This window comes from Entelurus aequoreus, linkage group LG03 (assembly GCF_033978785.1).
Source record: "Entelurus aequoreus isolate RoL-2023_Sb linkage group LG03, RoL_Eaeq_v1.1, whole genome shotgun sequence".
In the NCBI taxonomy this organism is placed as follows: Eukaryota; Metazoa; Chordata; class Actinopteri; order Syngnathiformes; family Syngnathidae; genus Entelurus; species Entelurus aequoreus.
In genome coordinates, this window is record NC_084733.1 from 83,792,428 (window position 1) to 83,813,118 (window position 20,691).

The following is a 20,691-nucleotide window of genomic DNA, read 5'->3' on the forward strand; positions in this document are numbered from 1 at the left end:
AATTAAATGTAATGTTATTTTGCTGTATTTTATTTTGACTCTCCAACAAACTACACAAACTACAATACAAATAATAAAATGAATGATTGAATATTATAATATATTATAATGGAGTGTGTACCTAATAAAGTGGGTTATTATTCATCAACACTTTGGATTTATTATTGGGGTCACTCTGTATTATTTATAAACTATTGTCCAGTATTTCTGTCCCAGTAAAGTATGAATAAACGAGGTTATGTAATCTGGGGTCAGGTTGTGGCAAGGCGGCGGGCGGCGGGGGCGAGGAGGGCGAGGCGGAGGCGGGCTGGATCGAGGGCGCGGCCATCTTGCTGTCGGTGGTGTGTGTGGTCCTGGTGACCGCCTTCAACGACTGGAGCAAGGAGAAACAGTTCCGTGGTCTGCAGAATCGCATCGAGCAGGAGCAGAAGTTCTCCGTGGTCAGGGCGGGTCAGCTGACCCACATCAACGTGGCCGACATTGTGGTCGGCGACATCGCCCAGGTCAAATACGGTGAGTGTGTGTGTGCGTGCGTGCGTGTGTGTGTGTGTGTGAGTGTGTGTGTGTGTGTGTGTGTGTGTGTGTGTGTGTGTGTGTGTGTGTGTGTGTGTGTGTCTTATGCGCCGCCTGTCCTTCCAGGTGATCTGCTCCCCGCTGACGGCATCCTGATCCAAGGCAACGACCTGAAGATTGATGAGAGCTCACTGACGGGAGAGTCGGATCACGTGAAGAAGAGTCAGGACAAAGATCCTATGTTGCTGTCAGGTGCTCCACTCCATCTTTTTTTACCCACTCACCTCTTTACACCTCCATCTTTACACCTCCATCTCTACACCTCAATCTTTACACCTCCATCTTTACACCTCCATCTCTACACCTCCTTCTTTACACCTCCATCTCTACACCTCCACCTTTACACCTCCATCTCTACACCTCCACCTTTACACCTCCATCTCTACACCTCCATCTCTACACCTCCATCTTTACACCTCCATCTCTACACCTCCATCTTTGCATCTCCACCTTTACACCTCCATCTCTACACCTCCATCTTTACACCTCCACCTTTACACCTCCATCTCTACACCTCCATCTTTACAACTCAATCTCTACACCTCCATCTTTACACCTCCATCTCTACACCTCCATCTTTACACCTCCATCTTTACAACTCCATCTCTACACCTCCACCTTTGCACCTCCACCTTTACACCTCCATCTTTACACCATCTCTACACCTCCATCTTTACACCTCCATCTCTACACCTCCATCTTTACACCTCCATCTCTACACCTCCATCTTTACACCTCCACCTTTACACCTCCATCTTTACACCATCTCTACACCTCCATCTCTACACCTCCATCTTTACACCTCCATCTCTACACCTCCATCTTTACACTTCCATCTTTGCACCTCCATCTCTACACCTCCACCTTTACACCTCCACCTTTACACCTCCATCTTTACACCTCCATCTCTACACCTCCATCTTTACACCTCCACCTTTACACCTCCATCGTTACACCATCTATACACCTCCATCTTTACACCTCCACCTTTACACCTCCATCTTTACACCTCCATCTCTACACCTTCGTCTTTACACCTCCACCTCTACACTTCCATCTTCACACCTCCATCTTTACACCTCCATTTCTACACCTCCATCTCTACACCTCCATCTCTACACCGCCTCATTTACACCTCCCTCTCTACACCTCCATCTTTACACCTCCATCTCTACACCTCAATCTTTACACCTCCATCTCTACACCTCCATCTCTACACCTCCACCTTTACACCTCCATCTCTACACCTCCACCTTTACACCTCCATCTCTACACCTCCATCTCTACACCTCCATCTTTACACCTCCATCTCTACACCTCCATCTTTGCATCTCCACCTTTACACCTCCATCTCTACACCTCCATCTTTACACCTCCACCTTTACACCTCCATCTCTACACCTCCATCTTTACAACTCAATCTCTACACCTCCATCTTTACACCTCCATCTCTACACCTCCATCTTTACACCTCCATCTTTACAACTCCATCTCTACACCTCCACCTTTACACCTCCACCTTTGCACCTCCATCTTTACACCATCTCTACACCTCCATCTTTACACCTCCATCTCTACACCTCCATCTTTACACCTCCATCTCTACACCTCCATCTTTACACCTCCACCTTTACACCTCCATCTTTACACCATCTCTACACCTCCATCTCTACACCTCCATCTTTACACCTCCATCTCTACACCTCCATCTTTACACTTCCATCTTTGCACCTCCATCTCTACACCTCCACCTTTACACCTCCACCTTTACACCTCCATCTTTACACCTCCATCTCTACACCTCCATCTTTACACCTCCACCTTTACACCTCCATCTTTACACCATCTATACACCTCCATCTTTACACCTCCACCTTTACACCTCCATCTTTACACCTCCATCTCTACACCTTCGTCTTTACACCTCCACCTCTACACTTCCATCTTCACACCTCCATCTTTACACCTCCATCTCTACACCTCCACCTTTACACCTCCCTCTCTACACCTCCATCTTTACACCTCCACCTTTACACCTCCATCTCTACACCTTCATCTTTGCACCTCCACCTCTACACCTCCATCTTTACACCTCCACCTCTACACTTCCATCTTCACACCTCCATCTTTACACCTCCATCTCTACACCTCCATCTTTACACATCCGTCTTTACACCTCCATCTTTAGCACCGATCGTTTGGCACCAACATAACTGTGTAATTTTTTGGTACCCTCCTGCTGGGTACTTTTTTGATACTTTTCTGCTGGGTACTTTTTTGGTACCCTTGTGCTGTGTGCCTTTTTGGTACCCTTCTGCTGGGTACTTTTCTTGGTACCCTTCTACTGGGTACTTTTTAGGTAGCCTTCTGTGGGGTACTTTTTTGGTACCTTCTTCCGGGTACTTTTTTGGTACCGTACCGCAGGGTACTTTTTGGTACCCTATTGCTGGGTACTTTTTGGTACCCCATTGGTGGTTACTTTTTGGTACCCTATTGCTGCATGCAGTTTTGGTACCCTACTGCAGTGTACTTTTTTAGTACCTTCTTCTGGTTACTTTTTTGGTACCCTACTACAGGGTACTTTTTGGTACCCTGTTGCTGTATAAACTTTGGCACCCTACTGTGGTGTACTTTTCTAGTACCCTCCAGTGGGGTACTTTTTGGCACCCTACTGCAGTGTGCTTTTCTAGTACCCTCCTGCTGGGTACTTTTTGGTACCCTACTGCAGGGAACTTTTTGGTACCCTACTGCTGGGTACTTTTTTGGTACCCTTCTGTTGGGTACTTTTTTTGGTACCCTACTGCTGGTTATTTTTCGATATCCTTTTGTTGGATACTTCTTTGGTACCCTTCTACTGGGTACTTTTTGGTACCCTATTGCTGGTAGTTTTTGGCCCACCTGTGTATAAACCAGGACGTACCTAACAGACAAACACATGTTGTGGGGCGCCCGCAGGCACGCACGTGATGGAGGGCTCGGGCAAGGTGGTGGTGACGGCGGTGGGCGTCAACTCTCAGACGGGCATCATCTTTGCCCTGCTGGGCGCCGGCGAGGACGGGGAGGGCGGCGACGAGGACAAGGCTGAGAAGGAGAAGAAGAAGAGGAGCAAAAGGAAAGAGGAGCTCAAGAAGAGGAAGAAAGACAAGAAAGGTACGTCTCGTTTGTTGTCGCCATACCTCATAATAACAATATTTTCATAATAATAAAATATTTAATAATATCATTTAACATAATATTATATAATATACTATAATATATTGTATGATATGATATATTATTATATAATATAGTATAATAATATAATATGATATGATGATATAATATAATATAATATAATATAATATAATATAACATATTATAATATACAATATCATGCCATTTCATATAAGATATTATAATATAATATAATATGATATAAGATATTATAATATAATATAATATGATATGATATATTATCATATAATATAATTATATAAAATGAATGATATGATATGATATAATATAACATACTATAATATAACATATTATAATATATTACACTATAATCTCAAATAATATAATAAAATGTAGTATGATATAATACAATATTATAATATAAAATTATACAATATAACATATTATAATATAATATAGTACTATATAATAAATGATAATATAATATGATATAATATAATAAAATATAACATTATAATAATATAATTCAATATAATATAACAAATTATGATATGATATAATAATATACTATATATATATATAATATAGTAAATAATAGTATAATATAATATAGTACAATATAATATAATATATAATAATATAATGTATTGTAACTGAGCTAATACAAAAATCCATCATCAGCTGTTACACTTTTACAGCCAAGGAGAAAAAAGCCAAGAAAGGTAAGCGACATTTAACTGCTTCTTTCAGCTTTTTACTGCTTTTTATTGGCTCTAACGGCTTTTAACTGCTTCTATAGGCCTCTGTCAGCTTCTAATTGGCTCTGAAGGCTTCCAACTGCTTCTATTTGGTTCTAAATGCTTCTGTCGCCTTCTAACTGGTTCTGTAGGCTTTTAACTGGTCCTAAAGGCTTCTAACTGCTTTTGTAACTGCTTCTATTTGGTTCTAAAGGCATCTAACTACTTCTAATTGGTTCTAAAGGCTTCTAACTACTTCTAATTGTATTTAATTGCTTCTGTCAGCTTCTAACTGATTTTATAGGCTCTTAATAGGTTCTAAATGCTTCTAATTGCTTTTAACTGGTTCTAAAGGCTTCTAAATGCTTCTAATCGGTTCTTAATGCTTCTGTCAGCTTCTAACTGATTCTTCTTCGCTCTAATGGGTTTTAACGGTTCCTATAGGCTTCTGTCTGCTTCTAATTGGCTATGAGGCTTCTAACTGCTTTTGTAACAGCTTCCAATGGCTTTTAAATGTTCTAAAGGGTTCGAGCTGTTCATGTCAGCTTCTAACTGGTTATAAAGGCTTCTAACTACTTCTAAGTTCTAAAGGCTTCTAACTACTTCTAAGTTCTAAAGGCTTCTAGCGTCTTATAAGTTCTAAAGGCTTCTAAGTACTTCTAGGTTCCAAAGACGTTTAACTACTTCTAAATGGTTCTAAAAGCTTCTAATGGCTTTTAACTGGTTCTAAAGACTTCTAACTACTTCTAATTGGTTCTAAATGCTTCTGTCAGATTCTAACTGATTCTTACTCGCTGTAATGGATTTTAACTGGTCCTACAGGCTTTTGTCAGCTTCTAATTAGTTATAATGGCTTCTAACTGCTTTTGTAACTGCTTCTAACTGGTTCTAATGGCTTCTAAATGTTCTAAAGGGTTCTAGCTGCTTCTATCAGCTTCTAACTGGTTCTAAAGGCATCTAACTACTTCTAGTTTCTAAAGGCTTTTAACTACTTCTAAGTTCTAAAGTCTTCTAACTACTTCTAAGTTCTAAAGGCTTCTAACTACTTCTATGTTCTAAAGGCTTCTAACTACTTCTAATTGGTACTAAAGGCTTCTAACTACTTCTAATTGGTACTAAATGCTTCTGTCAGCTTCTAGCTGGTGTACACTAGATAAAAAAGCTAGCATGCTAATGTTAACACGCTACAATACTAACTGTTACATGCGTCAAGTACCAAAATATATCACTCTGCGATGCATACCTGAATAGAATGTTTAGAAAGTTAGTATGCTAATGTTAGAATACATCAAGTACCAAAAATCCGACTGAAGTGTATATTTATAAATTTAGCTTAAAAAGCTAGCCTATTAAAATTAGCATGCTAACAGGTAGCATTTGTTAAGTAATGAAATATTTGACGCTGAGGTGTATACCTGTAAAAGTAGCAAAAAAGTAAACATGCTAATATACAAATTTTGTGGGGGAACAATATACTAACATAATAACAATATTATGCTTGCCGTTAGCATCAGTAAAGTACCAAAATATATGACACTGAGGTGTAAATTTGCTAAAGAAAAGCTATCATGCTAATGTTAACGCGCTAAAATACTAACCGTAACATGCGTCAAGTACCAAAATATATCACTCTGCGATGCATTCCTGAATTAAATGTTTAGAAAGTTAGTATGCTAATGATAGAATACATCAAGTACCTAAAAATATGACTGAAGCCTACTAAAGTTAGCATGCTAACAGATAGCATTTGTCAAGTAATAAAATATTTGACGTTGTGGTGTATACCCGTAAAAGTAGCGAAAAAGCCAACATGCTAATATACAAATTTTGTGTGGATGTTGACGAGTCAAAGCCGAACTAAAATTCTGACAGTTAGCACGCTGGCTTGATAGCGTCAAGTAACAAAAAATATGAGCTAAATGATCTAAAAAAGCTAGCATGCTAACAGTATTATGTTAATAATATTATGCTTACCATTAGCATCAGTGAAATACCAAGATATATGACACTGAGGTGTAAATTTGCTAAAAAAAAAGAAGCTATCATGCTAATGTTAACGCGCTAAAATACTAACTGTAACATGTGTCAACTACCAAAATATATCACTCTGGGATGCATACCTGAATAAAATGTTTAGAAAGTTAGTATCCTAATGTTAGAATATTACGGCGCCCCTAAAGAGACATGGGGGAAAAAAATTTTGTTATAATTTTTTTTTTTTAGACATGTATCTCGTGCGCACGAGAAACTATCTCTTTTTATAAAGTTATAAAATAAATTTAATTTTTTTTAATCATTTTATTTTTTAGACATGTATCTTGTGCGCACAAGAAACTATCTATTTTTATAAAGTTATAAAAAAAAAAAAAAAATGTTATCATTTATTTTATTTTTTTTTTTTTTAGACATGTATCTCGTGCGCATGAGAAACTATCTCTTTTTATAAAGTTATAAAATATATATATTTTTTAATTTTTTATTTTTTAATTTTTTTAGACATGTATCTCGTGCGCAAGAGATAGTTTCTCGTGCGCACAGGATACATGTCTAAAAAAACAAAACAACAATTTTTTTAAAATTTAAAAAACTTTTTTTTTTTTATAACTTTATAAAAAGTATATCGTGCGCACGAGAAAGTTTCTCGTGTGCACAAGATAGTTTCTCGTGCGCACGAGATACATGTCTTAAAAAAAAATTTTTTTTAAATAAAAAATTTTTTTTTTTTTACCCCCATGTCCCTTTAGGGGCTCCGTAGAATATATCAATTTTGGGGCGGTATAGCTCGGTTGGTAGAGTGGCCTCGCCAGCAACTTGAGGGTTCCAGGTTCGATCCCCGCTTCCGCCATCCTAGTCACTGCCGTTGTGTCCTTGGGCAAGACACTTTACCCACCTGCTCCCAGTGCCACCCACACTGGTTTAAATGTAACTTAGATACTGGGTTTCACTATGTAAAGAGCTTTGAGTCACTAGTGCTATATAAATATAATTCACTTCACTTCACTTCACTTCACATCAAGTACCGAAAAATACGAGTGAAGTGTATACTTATAAATTTAGCTTAAAAAGCTAGCCTAAAGTTAGCATGCTAACAGATAGCATTTGCCATGTAATAAAAACATTTGACGCCGAGGTGTATACCTGTAAAAGTAGCAAACCAAAGCTACCATGCTAAAGTCCATGTGAGTCCATGGCTCCGGTGGTCCCCACATGGCTCCAGTCCCCCGCAGACCCTCCCCCTCTGTGGGCGGAGCAACAGCAGGTGCTCCTGACTCTGTTGATGCTGATTAGCAGCAAGCAGATTAGCCTTCTTAAGCTGGCCAGCTTCTTTCTTCTACCTGCTGCTTCTGCCCCCATGTCCACTAAGAACCACCTTACTGAGCTCAGATCAGCATGCCCGCACACACACACACACACACACACACACACACACACACACACACACACACACACACACACACACACACACACACACACACACACACACACACACACACACACACACACACACACACATGTCTTGCCTACTTTGTGTGGACCCACGTTTGGTCAGTAGGTTGTGAGGGCCCCCCTTTCCACTATAGCTAGAAGGCACTAGATGGGAGTAGAGAGTTGCAACCTCACTTCAGAATGCAAAACACGCAAAGTAAAAAAAATATGTTACTTCTGTAGTTGTGAGGACCTACCGCTGTTGCTAGGTAGATTTGACCGTACACACACATAGTAATAAGTTCTGTGAGTTGGCCATTTTTAAGGACAGCAAAGTACATTGCTCATTTCTCAACCTATTTTCCATTTACAGAGCGATGTCCCCATTAAGTAAGCATTGCCAGAACACACACACACACACACACACACACACACACACACACACACACACACACACACACACACACACACACCCACACCCACACACACACACACACACACACACACACACACACACACACATTTTCCACTGGCAGTTGGTGCTTTGACCTGCTCCTTGTCGTTCAAGCAAGGATTGTTTGGTTAACTTGATGCTTAATTGTTTGCATTCAGCAGCGCCTCACACACACACACACTCTAAGGATTAGACACACACACACACACACACTCGCGCGCGCCCGCACACACACCAGCTGTCCTGTCACGCGTTGTTAGCATGTCTTGGCCAATTCATTAGGTACACACACTCTAATGGGATTCGTTTCAAATCGGCACCAACAGCTGTTTCTAATGATCTTGATCTTGCCCAAGCTAAATATTGCAAACACGTTTCTGGATCATTTGGATACGAGTGTTTGGACTGTAAACACACAAACACCGCAAACACCCGCCAAGGAAGGCGAACAGGGAGTTAGCCAGGATACGAGGGAGATAGCCAGGCTACCAGGAAGAAGTTAGCCAGGCTACGAGGGAAGTTAGCCAAATTACCAGGAAGTTAGAGAAGTTACTAGGAAGTTAGCCTGGCTACTAGAAATGTAGCCAAGTTACCAGTACGTTAGACCAGTTACTAGGAAGTTAGCCAGGCGACAAATAAGCTAACCATATTACCAGGGAGTAACCAAGTTACTAGTAAGTTAGCCAGGTTACCAGGAAGTTAGCCAATATACCTGAAAGTTCGCCAAGCTACAAGGAAGTTAGCCAGGTAACCAGGAAGTTAGCCAAGTTACTCGGAAGTTCGCCAAGCTACGAGGAAGTTAGTCAGGCTGCCAGAAGTTAGCCAAAATATAAGGAAGTTAGTGAGGCTACCAGGAGTTAGCCAAAATATAAGGAAGTTAGTCAGGCTACAAGGAAGTTAGCGAGGCGACAAATAAGCTAACCAGGTTACCAGGAAATTATCTAAGTTACAGGAAAGTTCACCAAAATACCAGTAAGATGTTAGCCAGGCAATTAGCCAAGTTACAAAGACGTTAGCTAGGCTACCAGAGAGTCAGCCAGGCTGCCAGGGAGTTAGTCAGGCTACCAGGGAGTTAGACAAAATGCAAATAAGTTAGTCAGGCTACAAGGAAGTTGGCGAGGTTACCAGGGACTTAGCCAAGTTACCAGGAAGTTAGCCTGGTTAACAGGGAGTAAGCTAAGTTACTAGGAAGTTAGGCAAGTTTCTTGGAAGTTAACCAAGCTACAAGGAAGTTGGCCAAGTTAACAAGGAGATAGTCAGGCTACCAGGACGAAGTTAGCCAGGCTACCAGGACGAAGTTAGCCAGGCTACAAGGGAGTTAGCCAAATTACCAGGAAGTTAGAAGTTACTAGGAACTTTAGAAAGTTAGCCAAGTTACCAGTACGTTAGACAAGTTATTAGGAAGTTAGCCTGGATACTAGGAAGTTAGCCAGGCGACAAATAAGCTAACCAGGTTACCAGGAAGTTGTCTAGGTTACAGGAAATTTCACCAAGATACCAGTAAGATGTTAGCCAGGCACCAAGGCAATTAGCCAAGTTACAAAGAAGTTAGGTAGGCTACCAGAGAGTTAGTCAGGCTACCAGGGAGTTAGCCAAAATACAAAGAAGTTAGTCAGGCTACAAGAAAGTTGACAAAGTTACCAGGTAGATAGCCAACATACCAGAAAATTAGCGCGGTTACCATGGAGTAAGCCAAGTTAGCAAGTCAGCAAGGTTACTAAGGAGTTAGGCGAGTTACTTGGAAGTTAGCCAAGCTACAAGAAAGTTAGCCAGGAGTAAGCCAGGTTACCAGGGAGTAACCAAGTTACTCACAAGTTAGCCAGGTTACCAGGGAGTAAGCCAAGTTACCATGACGTTAGCCAGGTTACCAGGTAGTTAGCCAATATACTTGAAAGTTCGCCAAGGTACAAGGAAGTTAGCCAGGTTACCAGGGAGTAAGCCAAGTTATGAGGAAGTTAGCTAGGTAACCAGGAAGTTAGCCAGGTTACTCGGAAGTTTGCCATGCTACAAGGAAGTTAGTCAAGCTACCAGGAGTTAGCCAAAATATAAGGAAGTTAGTCAGGCTACCAGGAGTTAGCTAAAATATAAGGAAGTTAGCTAAAATATAAGGAAGTTAGTCAGCCTATGAGGAAGTTAGCCAGGCGACAAATAGGCTAACCAGGTTATCAGGAAGTTATCTAAGTTACAGGAAAGTTCACCAAGATACCAGTAAGATGTTAGCCAGGCAACTAGCCAAGTTACAAAGAAGTTAGCCAGGCTACCAGAGAGTCAGTCAGGCTGGCAGGGAGTTAGTCAGGCTACCAGGGAGTTAGCCACAATACAAATAAGTTAGTCAGGCTTCAAGGAAGTTGACAAGGTTACCAGGGGGTTAGCCAAGTTACCAGGAAGTTAGCCTGGTTAACAGGGAGTAAGCTATGTAACTAGGAAGTTAGCAAGGTTACTAAGAAGTTAGGCAAGTTACTTGGAAGTTAGCCAAGCTACAAGGAAGTTGGCCAAGTTAACAAGGAGATAGCCAGGCTACCAGGACAAAGTTAGCCAGGCTACAAGGGAGGTAGCCAAATTACCAGGAAGTTAGAGAAGTTACTAGGAAGTTAGCCTGGCTACTAGACAGTTAGCCAAGTTACCACTATTTTAGACGAGTTACTAGGAAGTTAGCCAGGCGACAAATAAGCTAACCAGGTTACCAGGAAGTTATCTAGGTTACAGGAAATTTCACCAAGATACCAGTAAGATGTTAGCCAGGCACCAAGGCAATTAGCCAAGTTACAAAGACATTAGCCAGATTACCAGGGAGTAAGCCAAGTTACGAAGAAGTTAGCCAGGTAACCAGGAAGTTAGCCAAGTTACTCGGAAGTTTGCCAAGCTACAAGGAAGTTAGTCAGGCTACCAGAAATTAGCCAAAATATGAGGAAGTTAGTCAGGCTACAAGAAAGTTGGCGAGGTTACCAGGGAGATAGCCAAGATACCAGGAAGTTAGCCTGGTTACCATGGAGTAAGCCAAGTTACTAAGAAGTCAGCAAGGTTACTAAGGAGTTAGGCAAGTTACTTGGAAGTTAGCCTAGCTACAAGGAAGTTAGCCAGGTTACCAGTGTGTAAGGCAGGTTACCAGGGAGTAACCAAGTTACTAGTAAGTTAGCCAGATTACCAGGGAGTAAGCCAAGTTACGAGGAAGTTAGCCAGGTAACCAGGAAGTTAGCCAAGATAGTCGGAAGTTCGCCAAGCTACAAGGAAATTAGTCAGGTTACCAGGGAGTAAGCCAAGTTACGAAGAAGTTAGTCAGGCTACCAGAAATTAGCCAAAATATGAGGAAGTTAGTCAGGCTACAAGGAGTTTGCCAAAATATAAGGAAGTTAGTCAGGCTACAAGGAAGTTGGCAAGGTTACCAGAGAGTTAGCCAAGTTACAAGAAAGATAGCTAGGTTACATGGGAGTAAACCAAGTTACTAGGAAGTTTGCCAGGTTATTAAGGAGTTAGGCAAGTTATTTGGACGTTAACCAAGCTACAAGGAAGTTTGTCAGGCCACCAGAGAGTTAGCCAAAATATAAGGAAGTTAGTCAGGCTACAAGGAAGTTGGCGAGACTACCAGGGAGTAAGCCAAGTTACTAGGAAGTTAGTCAGGTTACTAAAGAGTTAGGCAAGTTACTTAGATGTTGGCCATGTTACAAGGGAGTAGCTGGCTAACAGGAAGTTAGCCAGGTTACCAGGGAGTAAACCAGGTTACCAGGAAGTTAGCCAAGATACTCAGAAGTTTGCCAAGCTACAAGGAAGTTAGCCAAGTTACCAGGGAGTAAGCCAAGTTACCAGGAAGTTAGCCCGGTAACCAGGAAGTTAGCCAAGTTACTCGGAAGTTCGCCAAGCTACAAGAAGTTAGTCAGGCTACAAGGAGTTAGCCAAAATATAAGGAAGTTAGTCAGGCTACAAGGAGTTGGCGAGATTATCAGAGAGTTAGCCAAGTTACAAGGAAGATAGCAAGGTTACCAGGGAGTAAACCAAGTTACTAGGAAGTTCGCCAGGTTACTAAGGAGTTAGGCAAGTTACTTGTACGTTAGCCAAGCTACAAGGAAGTTTTTTCCAGGCTACCAGGGAGTTAGCCAAAATATAAGGAAGTTAGTCTACAAGGCTACAAGGAATTTGGCGAGATTACCAGAGAGTTAGCCAAGTCACAAGGAAGATAGCTAAGTTACCAGGGAGTAAGCCAAGTTACTATGAAGTTAGCCTGGCTACTAGGAAGTTAGCCAGGCGACAAATAAGCTAACCAGGTTACCAGGAAGTTATCTAAGGTACAGGAAAGTTCACCAAAAAAGTCCAGTCCATTGGGAGACCAGCACGGGATCCTCTTGCAGCGGCAGATCAACTGGTCTGAAAAGGGATCTATTCAAAGGCTAGGGTGTATAAATGAATTTTAAGATGGTACTTAAATGCTGCTACCATCTCTAACTGTTACCGGTAGAACATGGCTAACTTAGTATAGTAAGCTGGCTAACTTTGTATAGTAACTTTGCTAACTTTGTACAGTAACTTTGCTAACTTTTTATAGTAACCTGGCTAACTTTATGTAGTAACTTTGCTAACTTTGTATAGTAATCTGGCTAAATTTATATAGTAACTTTGCTAACTTTGTATTGTAACCTGGCTAACTTTATGTAGTAACTTTGTTAACTTTGTATAGTAACCTGGCTAACTTTATGTAGTAACTTTGCTAACTTTGTATAGTAACCTGGCTAAATGTATATAGTAACTTTGCTAAATTTGTATAGTAACCTGGCTAAATGTATATAGTAACTTTGCTAACTTTGTATTGTAACCTGGCTAACTTTATGTAGTATACTTTGCTAACTTTGTATAGTAACCTGGCTAAATGTATATAGTAACTTTGCTAACTTTGTATAGTAACCTGGCTAAATGTATATAGTAACTTTGCTAACTTTGTATTGTAACCTGGCTAACTTTATATAGTAACTTTGCTAACTTTGTATAGTAACCTGGCTAACTTTATATAGTAACTTTACTAACTGTACAGTAACCTGGCTAACTTTATATAGTAACTTTGCTAACTTTGTATAGTAACCTGGCTAACTTTGTATAATAACTTTGCTAACTTTGTATCGTAACCTGGCTAACTTTGTATAATAACTTTGTATAGTAACCTGGCTAACTTTACATAGTAACTTTGCTAACTTTGTATCGTAACCTGGCTAACTTTGTATAATAACTTTGTATAGTAACCTGGCTAACTTTATATAGTAACTTTGCTAACTTTGTATTGTAACCTGGCTAACTTTGTATAATAACTTTGTATAGTAACCTGGCTAACTTTATATAGTAACTTTGCTAACTTTGTATTGTAACCTGGCTAACTTTGTATAATAACTTCGCTAACTTTGTATAGTAACCTGGCTAACTTTATATAGTAACCTTGCTAACTTTGTAGTAACCTAGCTAACTTTGTATAATAACTTGACTAACTTTTTATAGTAACCTGGCTAACTTTATATAGTAACTTTGCTAACTTTGTATAGTAAACTGGCTAACTTTGTATAATAACTTTGCTAACTTTGTATCGTAACCTGGCTAACTTTGTATAATAACTTTGTATAGTAACCTGGCTAACTTTACATAGTAACTTTGCTAACTTTGTATCGTAACCTGGCTAACTTTGTATAATAACTTTGTATAGTAACCTGGCTAACTTTATATAGTAACTTTGCTAACTTTGTATTGTAACCTGGCTAACTTTGTATAATAACTTTGCTAACTTTGTATAGTAACCTGGCTAACTTTATATAGTAACTTTGCTAACTTTGTATTGTAACCTGGCTAACTTTGTATAATAACTTTGCTAACTTTGTATAGTAACCTGGCTAACTTTATATAGTAACCTTGCTAACTTTGTAGTAACCTAGCTAACTTTGTATAATAACTTGACTAACTTTTTTATAGTAACCTGGCTAACTTTGTATAATAACTTTGCTAACTTTGTATAGTAACCTTGCTAACTTTATATAGGAACTTTGCTAACTTTGTATAGTAACCTGACTAACTTTGTATAGTAACCTGGCTAACTTTGTATAATAACTTTGTATAGTAACCTGGCTAACTTTATGTAATAACGCCTTCATCTCATCCCGGCTAGACTATTGCAACAGCATCCTCTATGGCATCACTTCCAAAACCCTCAATAAACTGCAATATGTCCAGAACTCCGCTGCCCGCCTGCTCACCGGAACCCGCTCCAGAGAGCACATCACACCTGTCCTTCATGACCTCCACTGGCTGCCTGTCAAATACAGAATCCCCTTTAAAATACTCCTCACCACCTACAAGGCACTCCATAACCTGGCTCCACCCTACCTCTCTGACCTCCTCCTGCCACACGTTCCGTCCCGTTCCCTCAGGTCTAGTGATGCTGGCCTCCTGGAGGTCCCCAAGACCAGGCGCCGAACCTGGGGCGACAGGGCCTTCTCCGTGGCTGCCCCCTCTCTCTGGAACGCTCTCCCCAGGCACATCAGAGAAGCCCCCTCCCTCCCTACCTTCAAAACCACCCTAAAAACTCACCTCTTCACATTAGCCTTTCCAAACTGACCCTGCCCTTGGTGTTTCTTTATTATTATTATATATTTTTTTTCTTTTCTTAGTTTCTTTTCCTAATAAAGTTGTTTTAATCCCCCCCCCCCCCCCCCCCCCTACACGTGTAAAGCGACTTTGGGTATCTAGAAAAGCGCTATATAAATCCCAGGTATTATTATTATTATTATTATTAACTTTGCTAACTTTGTATAGTAACCTGGCTAATGTTGTATAGTAACCACCTGGCTAACTTTATGGAGTAACCTGGCTAACTTTATGTAATAACTTTGCTAACTTTGTATAGTAACCTGGCTAACGTTGTATAGTAACCACCTGGCTAACTTTATGGAGTAAGCTGGCTAACTTAAGTTTTGTTACTTGTACGTGCACCACTCTTGGATAGTTTCTGTGATCATTTCTTTGAATTCATCGAATGAAATGAAAATACGGGAGATCCGATTGTCGACGTGTTCCCGTACAGAGAGGAACAAAGACGGCGCCACCGTGGAGATGCAGCCTCTCAACGAGGACGCAGAGCATGAGAAGAAGAAGAACAGCCCGAGGAAGAAGGACAAGTCCGTCCTCCAGGGGAAGCTCACCAAGCTGGCTGTGCAGATCGGCAAAGCAGGTACGTGTCAAAGAACTCCTCATCCACAGGGGGCAGCAGAGTCACTGACCCTGTTAGGGGTTCACAAAAGTGTATCTAACATGTCGCTTTGTCCGCCGCCAGGTCTCTTCATGTCGGCGCTCACCGTCCTCATCCTCATCACGCGCTTCTTGATCGACACCTTCTGGGTGCAGGGCATCCTGTGGACCAGCGACTGCGTGCCCATCTACATTCAGTTCCTGGTCAAGTTCTTCATCATCGGCGTGACCGTGCTGGTGGTGGCCGTGCCTGAAGGTCTGCCTCTGGCCGTCACCATCTCCCTGGCCTACTCTGTCAAGGTGTATCTTCTAGAAGCTCCTGGAACCCACAGGTTGGACACCAAGGCTGACACTGTCTTCTTCTGTGTTAGAAAATGATGAAGGACAACAACCTGGTCCGCCACCTGGACGCCTGCGAGACCATGGGCAACGCCACCGCCATCTGCTCGGACAAGACGGGCACGCTGACCATGAACCGCATGACAGTGGTCCAGGCCTACATCGCCGGCTGCTACCACAAGAAGGTGCCCGAGTCTGACCTCATCCCCGCAAAGGTTCTGGACCTGCTGGTTCTGGGAATTGGGGTCAACTGCGCCTACACCACCAAGATTATGGTGAGATGTAAAAATAGCCGTGTGTGTTTCGGGCCAAGTTGATGATGGAAGGAAGCCACAGCGGCTTAGAGAGATACCTGTCTGATTGACCAACACTGATCAGATGAGATGGTTTTGGACTCAAGTGCTTTGGTTCCGTCTACGTTTTTCCACTAAGCACTATCCTATGGTTCAGTTCAGGTCAGATATCTCTGTAAGGGTTCCTTAAACACAATCAGAACACTTGGACTTCCCGTTCTAAACCAAACCGTTCATGAACCAAACAATTCTGAACCGTACTGGGATGAACCAAACAGTTATGAACCAAACTGTTCTGAACCCAACTGTCCTGAACTAAACCATACTGAACCAAACGGTTCATGAACTAAACCGTTATGAATTAAACTGTTAATGAACCAAACTGTTAATGAACTAAACCGTTATGAACCAAACCGTTATGAACCAAACTGTTCATGAACCAAACCCTTCATGATCTAAACCGTTATGAACCAAACCGTTCATGAATTAAATCGTTATGAACCAAACTGTTCATGAACAGTTCTGAAAAAATACCATTCAGAACCGAACTGTTCATGAACCAAACCGTTAATGAACCAAACTGCTCTAAACCGTTCTGAACCAAACTGTTGTGGACCAAATTGTTTAAGAACTAAACTGTTCTGAACCCAACCGTTCATGAAAGAATCCGTTCAAAACCAAACTGTTCATGAACTTAACTGTTAATGAACTATACCATTCTGAACCCAATCGTTTATAAAACAAACCGTTTATGTACTTAACGGTTCTGAACCAAACTGTTCTAAACCAAACTGTTCATGAACTAAACTGTTAATGAACTAAACTGTTCTGAACCAACCTGTTCATGAAACGTTCTGAAACAAAACCATTCAGAACCAAACTGTTTATAAACTAGACCGTTCTGAACCAAACCGTTAATGAACTGCTCTAAACTGTTCTGAACCAAACTGTTCTGGACCAAACTGTTCATGAACTAAACCATTCTGAACTCAAACGTTCATGTACTAAACGGTTCTGAACCAAACTGTTCGGAACCATACTTTGATGAACCAAATCGTTCATGGTCTAAACGGTTCGAAACCAAACTGTTCATAAACTTAACTGTTATGAACTAAACTGTTAATGAACTAAACCATTATGAACCAAATCGTTCATGAACTTAACCGATCTGAACCAACCTGTTCATGAACCGTTCTGAAACAAAACCATTCAGAACTGAACTGTTTATGAACTAAATCGTTCTGAACCAAACTGCTCATGAACCGTTCTGAAACAAAATCATTCAGAACCAAATTGTTTATGAACTAAACCGTTCTGAACCAAACCGTTGATGAACCAAACTGCTCTAAACCGTTCTGAACCAAACTGTTCTGGACCAAATTGTTCATAAACTAATTTGCGGTCTCATGTTTTGGACACTTGGGTGAAGAGAGGGGTGGAGTTGGCCCGATGGTGGGGGAGGATGCAGGTTGGACCTGGCAGGTCCAAACGCATTGTGAGGGTTTGCTGGGAATGTATAGCAGAGTCTCCCTTCAGAGAGAATTTAAATTCCCACTGATGGAAGGACTTTGAACAGGTAACGAGGGTGCGCTGGACATTGAGTCCGAGTGGACCATGTTTTGTACCTCTCTTGTCGAGGCGGCCAATCAAAGCTGTGGCTGCAAGGTGGTTGGTGCCTACCGTGGTGGTAATTCCAGAGGGATGCCGTCAAGTTGAAGAAGGAGTTCTATCATGGCTCATGGGACCTTGGAGGTAGTGGACAGGCCAAACGGTATGTGGCTTTGGCGGTCGACTGTGCAACATTGCATGGTGATCGGGGGCGGTGCCTCTGGATTGGCAGCCCGAGGTTGAGGTTCTTCTCTTCAAGAAGGGGAAGCAGAGGGTGTGTTCCAACTATCGTGGGATCACACTCCTCAGCCTTCCTGGTAAGGTCTACTCAGGTGTACTAGAGAGGAGTCTTTGCCAGATAGTCGCACCTCAGATTCAGGAGGAGCAGTGTGGTTTTCATTCTGGTCGTGTGGTTTTCATTCTGGTCGCGGAACTGTGGACCAGCTCTATACTCTTGGCAGGATCCTCAAGGGTGCATGGGAGTTTTCCCAACCAGTCGACATGTTCAATACTCTTGGCAGGATCCTCAAGGGTGCATGGGAGTTTTCCCAACCAGTCGACATGTTCATTGTGGACTTGGAGAAAGCATTTGACAGTGTCCCTCCAGAAGTCCTGTGTTGAGTGCTCAGAGAGTATGGTCCGCATTGCCGGCATTTAGTTGTACCCGTTTCCAGTAAGGGTTGGACTCCGCCAGGGCTGCCCTTTGTCACTGGTTCTGTTCATAACTTTTATGGACAGAATTTCCAGGCGCTGAGTTTGAGGGGATCCGGTTTGGTGACTATAGGATAAGGTCTCTGCTTTTTGATGTGGCCCTGATAGTTGTACTGGCCCGGATCCTCAGTGCTCACTGGATCGATTCGTAGCTGAGTGGGAAGCGAGTGGGATGAGAATCAGCACCTCCAAGTCAGAGTCTATGATCCTCGCCCGGAAAAGGGTGGAGTGCCATCTCCAGGTTGGGGAGGACATCTTGCCTCAGGTGGAGTCTTGTTCACGAGAAGTGAAGTGTGGATCGTGAGATCGACAGGAAGTTCGGTGCGGCGTCTGCAGTGATGCAGAACCTGTATCGATCCGTCATGGTAAAGAAGGAGCTGAGTCGGAAGGCAAAGCTCTCAATTTACTGGTCGATCTACGTCCCCATCCTCACCTATGGTCATGAGCTTTGGGTTATGACCGAAAGGACAAGATCTCGGGTTTCCTCCGTCAGGCGGCGGGGCTCTCTCTTAGAGATAGGGTGTGAAGCTCTGTCATTCGGGAGGAGCCCAAAGTAAAGCGCTGCTTCTCCACATCAGGAGGTGCCAGATGAGGTGGTTTGGGCATCTGGTCAGGATTCCCCCCGCCCCACTCGGACACCCCCCTGGGGAGGTGTTTAGGCCACGGGGAAGACCCAGGGCACGTTAGAAAGACTCTGTATACCAGCTGGTCTGGGAAAGCCTCGGAATCCCCTGGTAGGAGCTAGACGAAGTGGCTGGGGAGATGGAAGTCTGGGCTTCTCTGCTTGGGCTGCTGCCCCTGCGACCCGACCTCGGAGAAGCGGAAGAAGATAGATGGATAAATATTATATATTTTTGTTTTTGTTTTTGTTTACGTACACTGTAAACAAAAATCTTTAGATTTTACAGTAAAAAAACTGTCAACTCAGACGCATATTTCTTGAAATGTAAAAACAGTACCACGTTTTTTTGGTACTTTCTGGCAACAGAGCTACCATTGTTTTACTGTAAAAAAAACCCAACTGCGGTACCGTTTCTTCTATTTACAGTAATACACCGTAAAAACACCAACCGTAGACTTTACGGTAAAAACTATTTTAAACTATTGTTGTTTACTTCAGCACTAGCCCCGCCCACACATTCAACCGGTGGAAACTAACTTGCTCCTTCCCGCCTCCAGTCCCCCGACAAGGAGGGCGGTCTGCCTCGCCAGGTGGGCAACAAAACCGAGTGTGCCTTACTGGGACTCACCTTGGACCTGCGGCGGGACTACCAGAGCGTCCGCAACGACATCCCGGAGGAGAAGCTCTTCAAGGTGTACACCTTCAACTCCGTCAGGAAGTCCATGAGCACCGTGCTGAAGAACCACGACGGCAGCTACCGAATGTTCAGCAAGGGCGCCTCCGAGATCCTGCTCAGGAAGTAAGACCCCGGCCACGCCCCCTCGTGCTGGCAGACCCCGCCCTCCTTTACCTGTGCGCTCACTCCAGGTGCTGCAAGATCCTGATGGAAAACGGCGCGGCCAAAGCCTTCAAACCTCGCGACAGAGAGACGCTGATGAAGACGGTGATAGAGCCCATGGCGTCCGAGGGTCTGAGGACCATCTGCCTGGCCTACAAGGACTTCACACCCGCTGACGAACCTGACTGGGACAACGAGAGCGACATCCTGGCTGGACTCACCTGTATCGCCGTGGTTGGCATCGAGGATCCCGTACGACCGGAGGTACGCGTGTTCACACATTTACATTTCCTCACCTTGACCCTCATGACCCCCCTCACCTTCCTGTGCTTGGCGATGTTCCCATCCCGATACCGGTCATTCATGAGTGATATCGGCTGATACCGATCTTTAACTCCTATTAATCTATTTGTCAACTTCTGCTTACTTTCTGCTGTCACGCACTTCCATCTACACTTCCTAAACGCTCCTATTTCTTGGTGTTGTTTCTGGCTAGCTTAGCAGCTAGCTAGCTTAGCTAGCATGTTTGTTCCTGCTTGCTCTCGCTGTGTAACATGTTTAGCACGATCCTGATACTTGATAACGATACTTGGTAATGATACTTGATAACGATCCTGATACTTGATAAAAATACTTGGTAATGATACTTGATAACGATCCTGATAAGGGTACTTGATAAGGATACTTGACAACAATACTTGACA

General features: G+C 42.4%; 1 protein-coding gene across 2 annotated transcripts in view; it reads left to right on the plus strand.

Annotated features, from left to right (window-relative positions):
- LOC133646994 (plasma membrane calcium-transporting ATPase 1-like) overlaps positions 1 to 20,691 on the plus strand; it is a 52,413-nt gene that overhangs the window by 19,742 nt on the left and 11,980 nt on the right. The window contains exons 4-12 of one of the 2 annotated variants that reach the window (XM_062043003.1): positions 256 to 513; positions 640 to 765; positions 3,529 to 3,723; positions 4,446 to 4,469; positions 15,413 to 15,559; positions 15,662 to 15,876; positions 15,948 to 16,190; positions 19,707 to 19,948; positions 20,017 to 20,251. In XM_062043003.1, coding sequence (XP_061898987.1) covers positions 256 to 513; positions 640 to 765; positions 3,529 to 3,723; positions 4,446 to 4,469; positions 15,413 to 15,559; positions 15,662 to 15,876; positions 15,948 to 16,190; positions 19,707 to 19,948; positions 20,017 to 20,251 — 1,685 coding nt within the window. The remainder of the gene's footprint in view (positions 1 to 255; positions 514 to 639; positions 766 to 3,528; positions 3,724 to 4,445; positions 4,470 to 15,412; positions 15,560 to 15,661; positions 15,877 to 15,947; positions 16,191 to 19,706; positions 19,949 to 20,016; positions 20,252 to 20,691) is intronic. The other variant, XM_062043004.1, reaches the window with a different exon arrangement.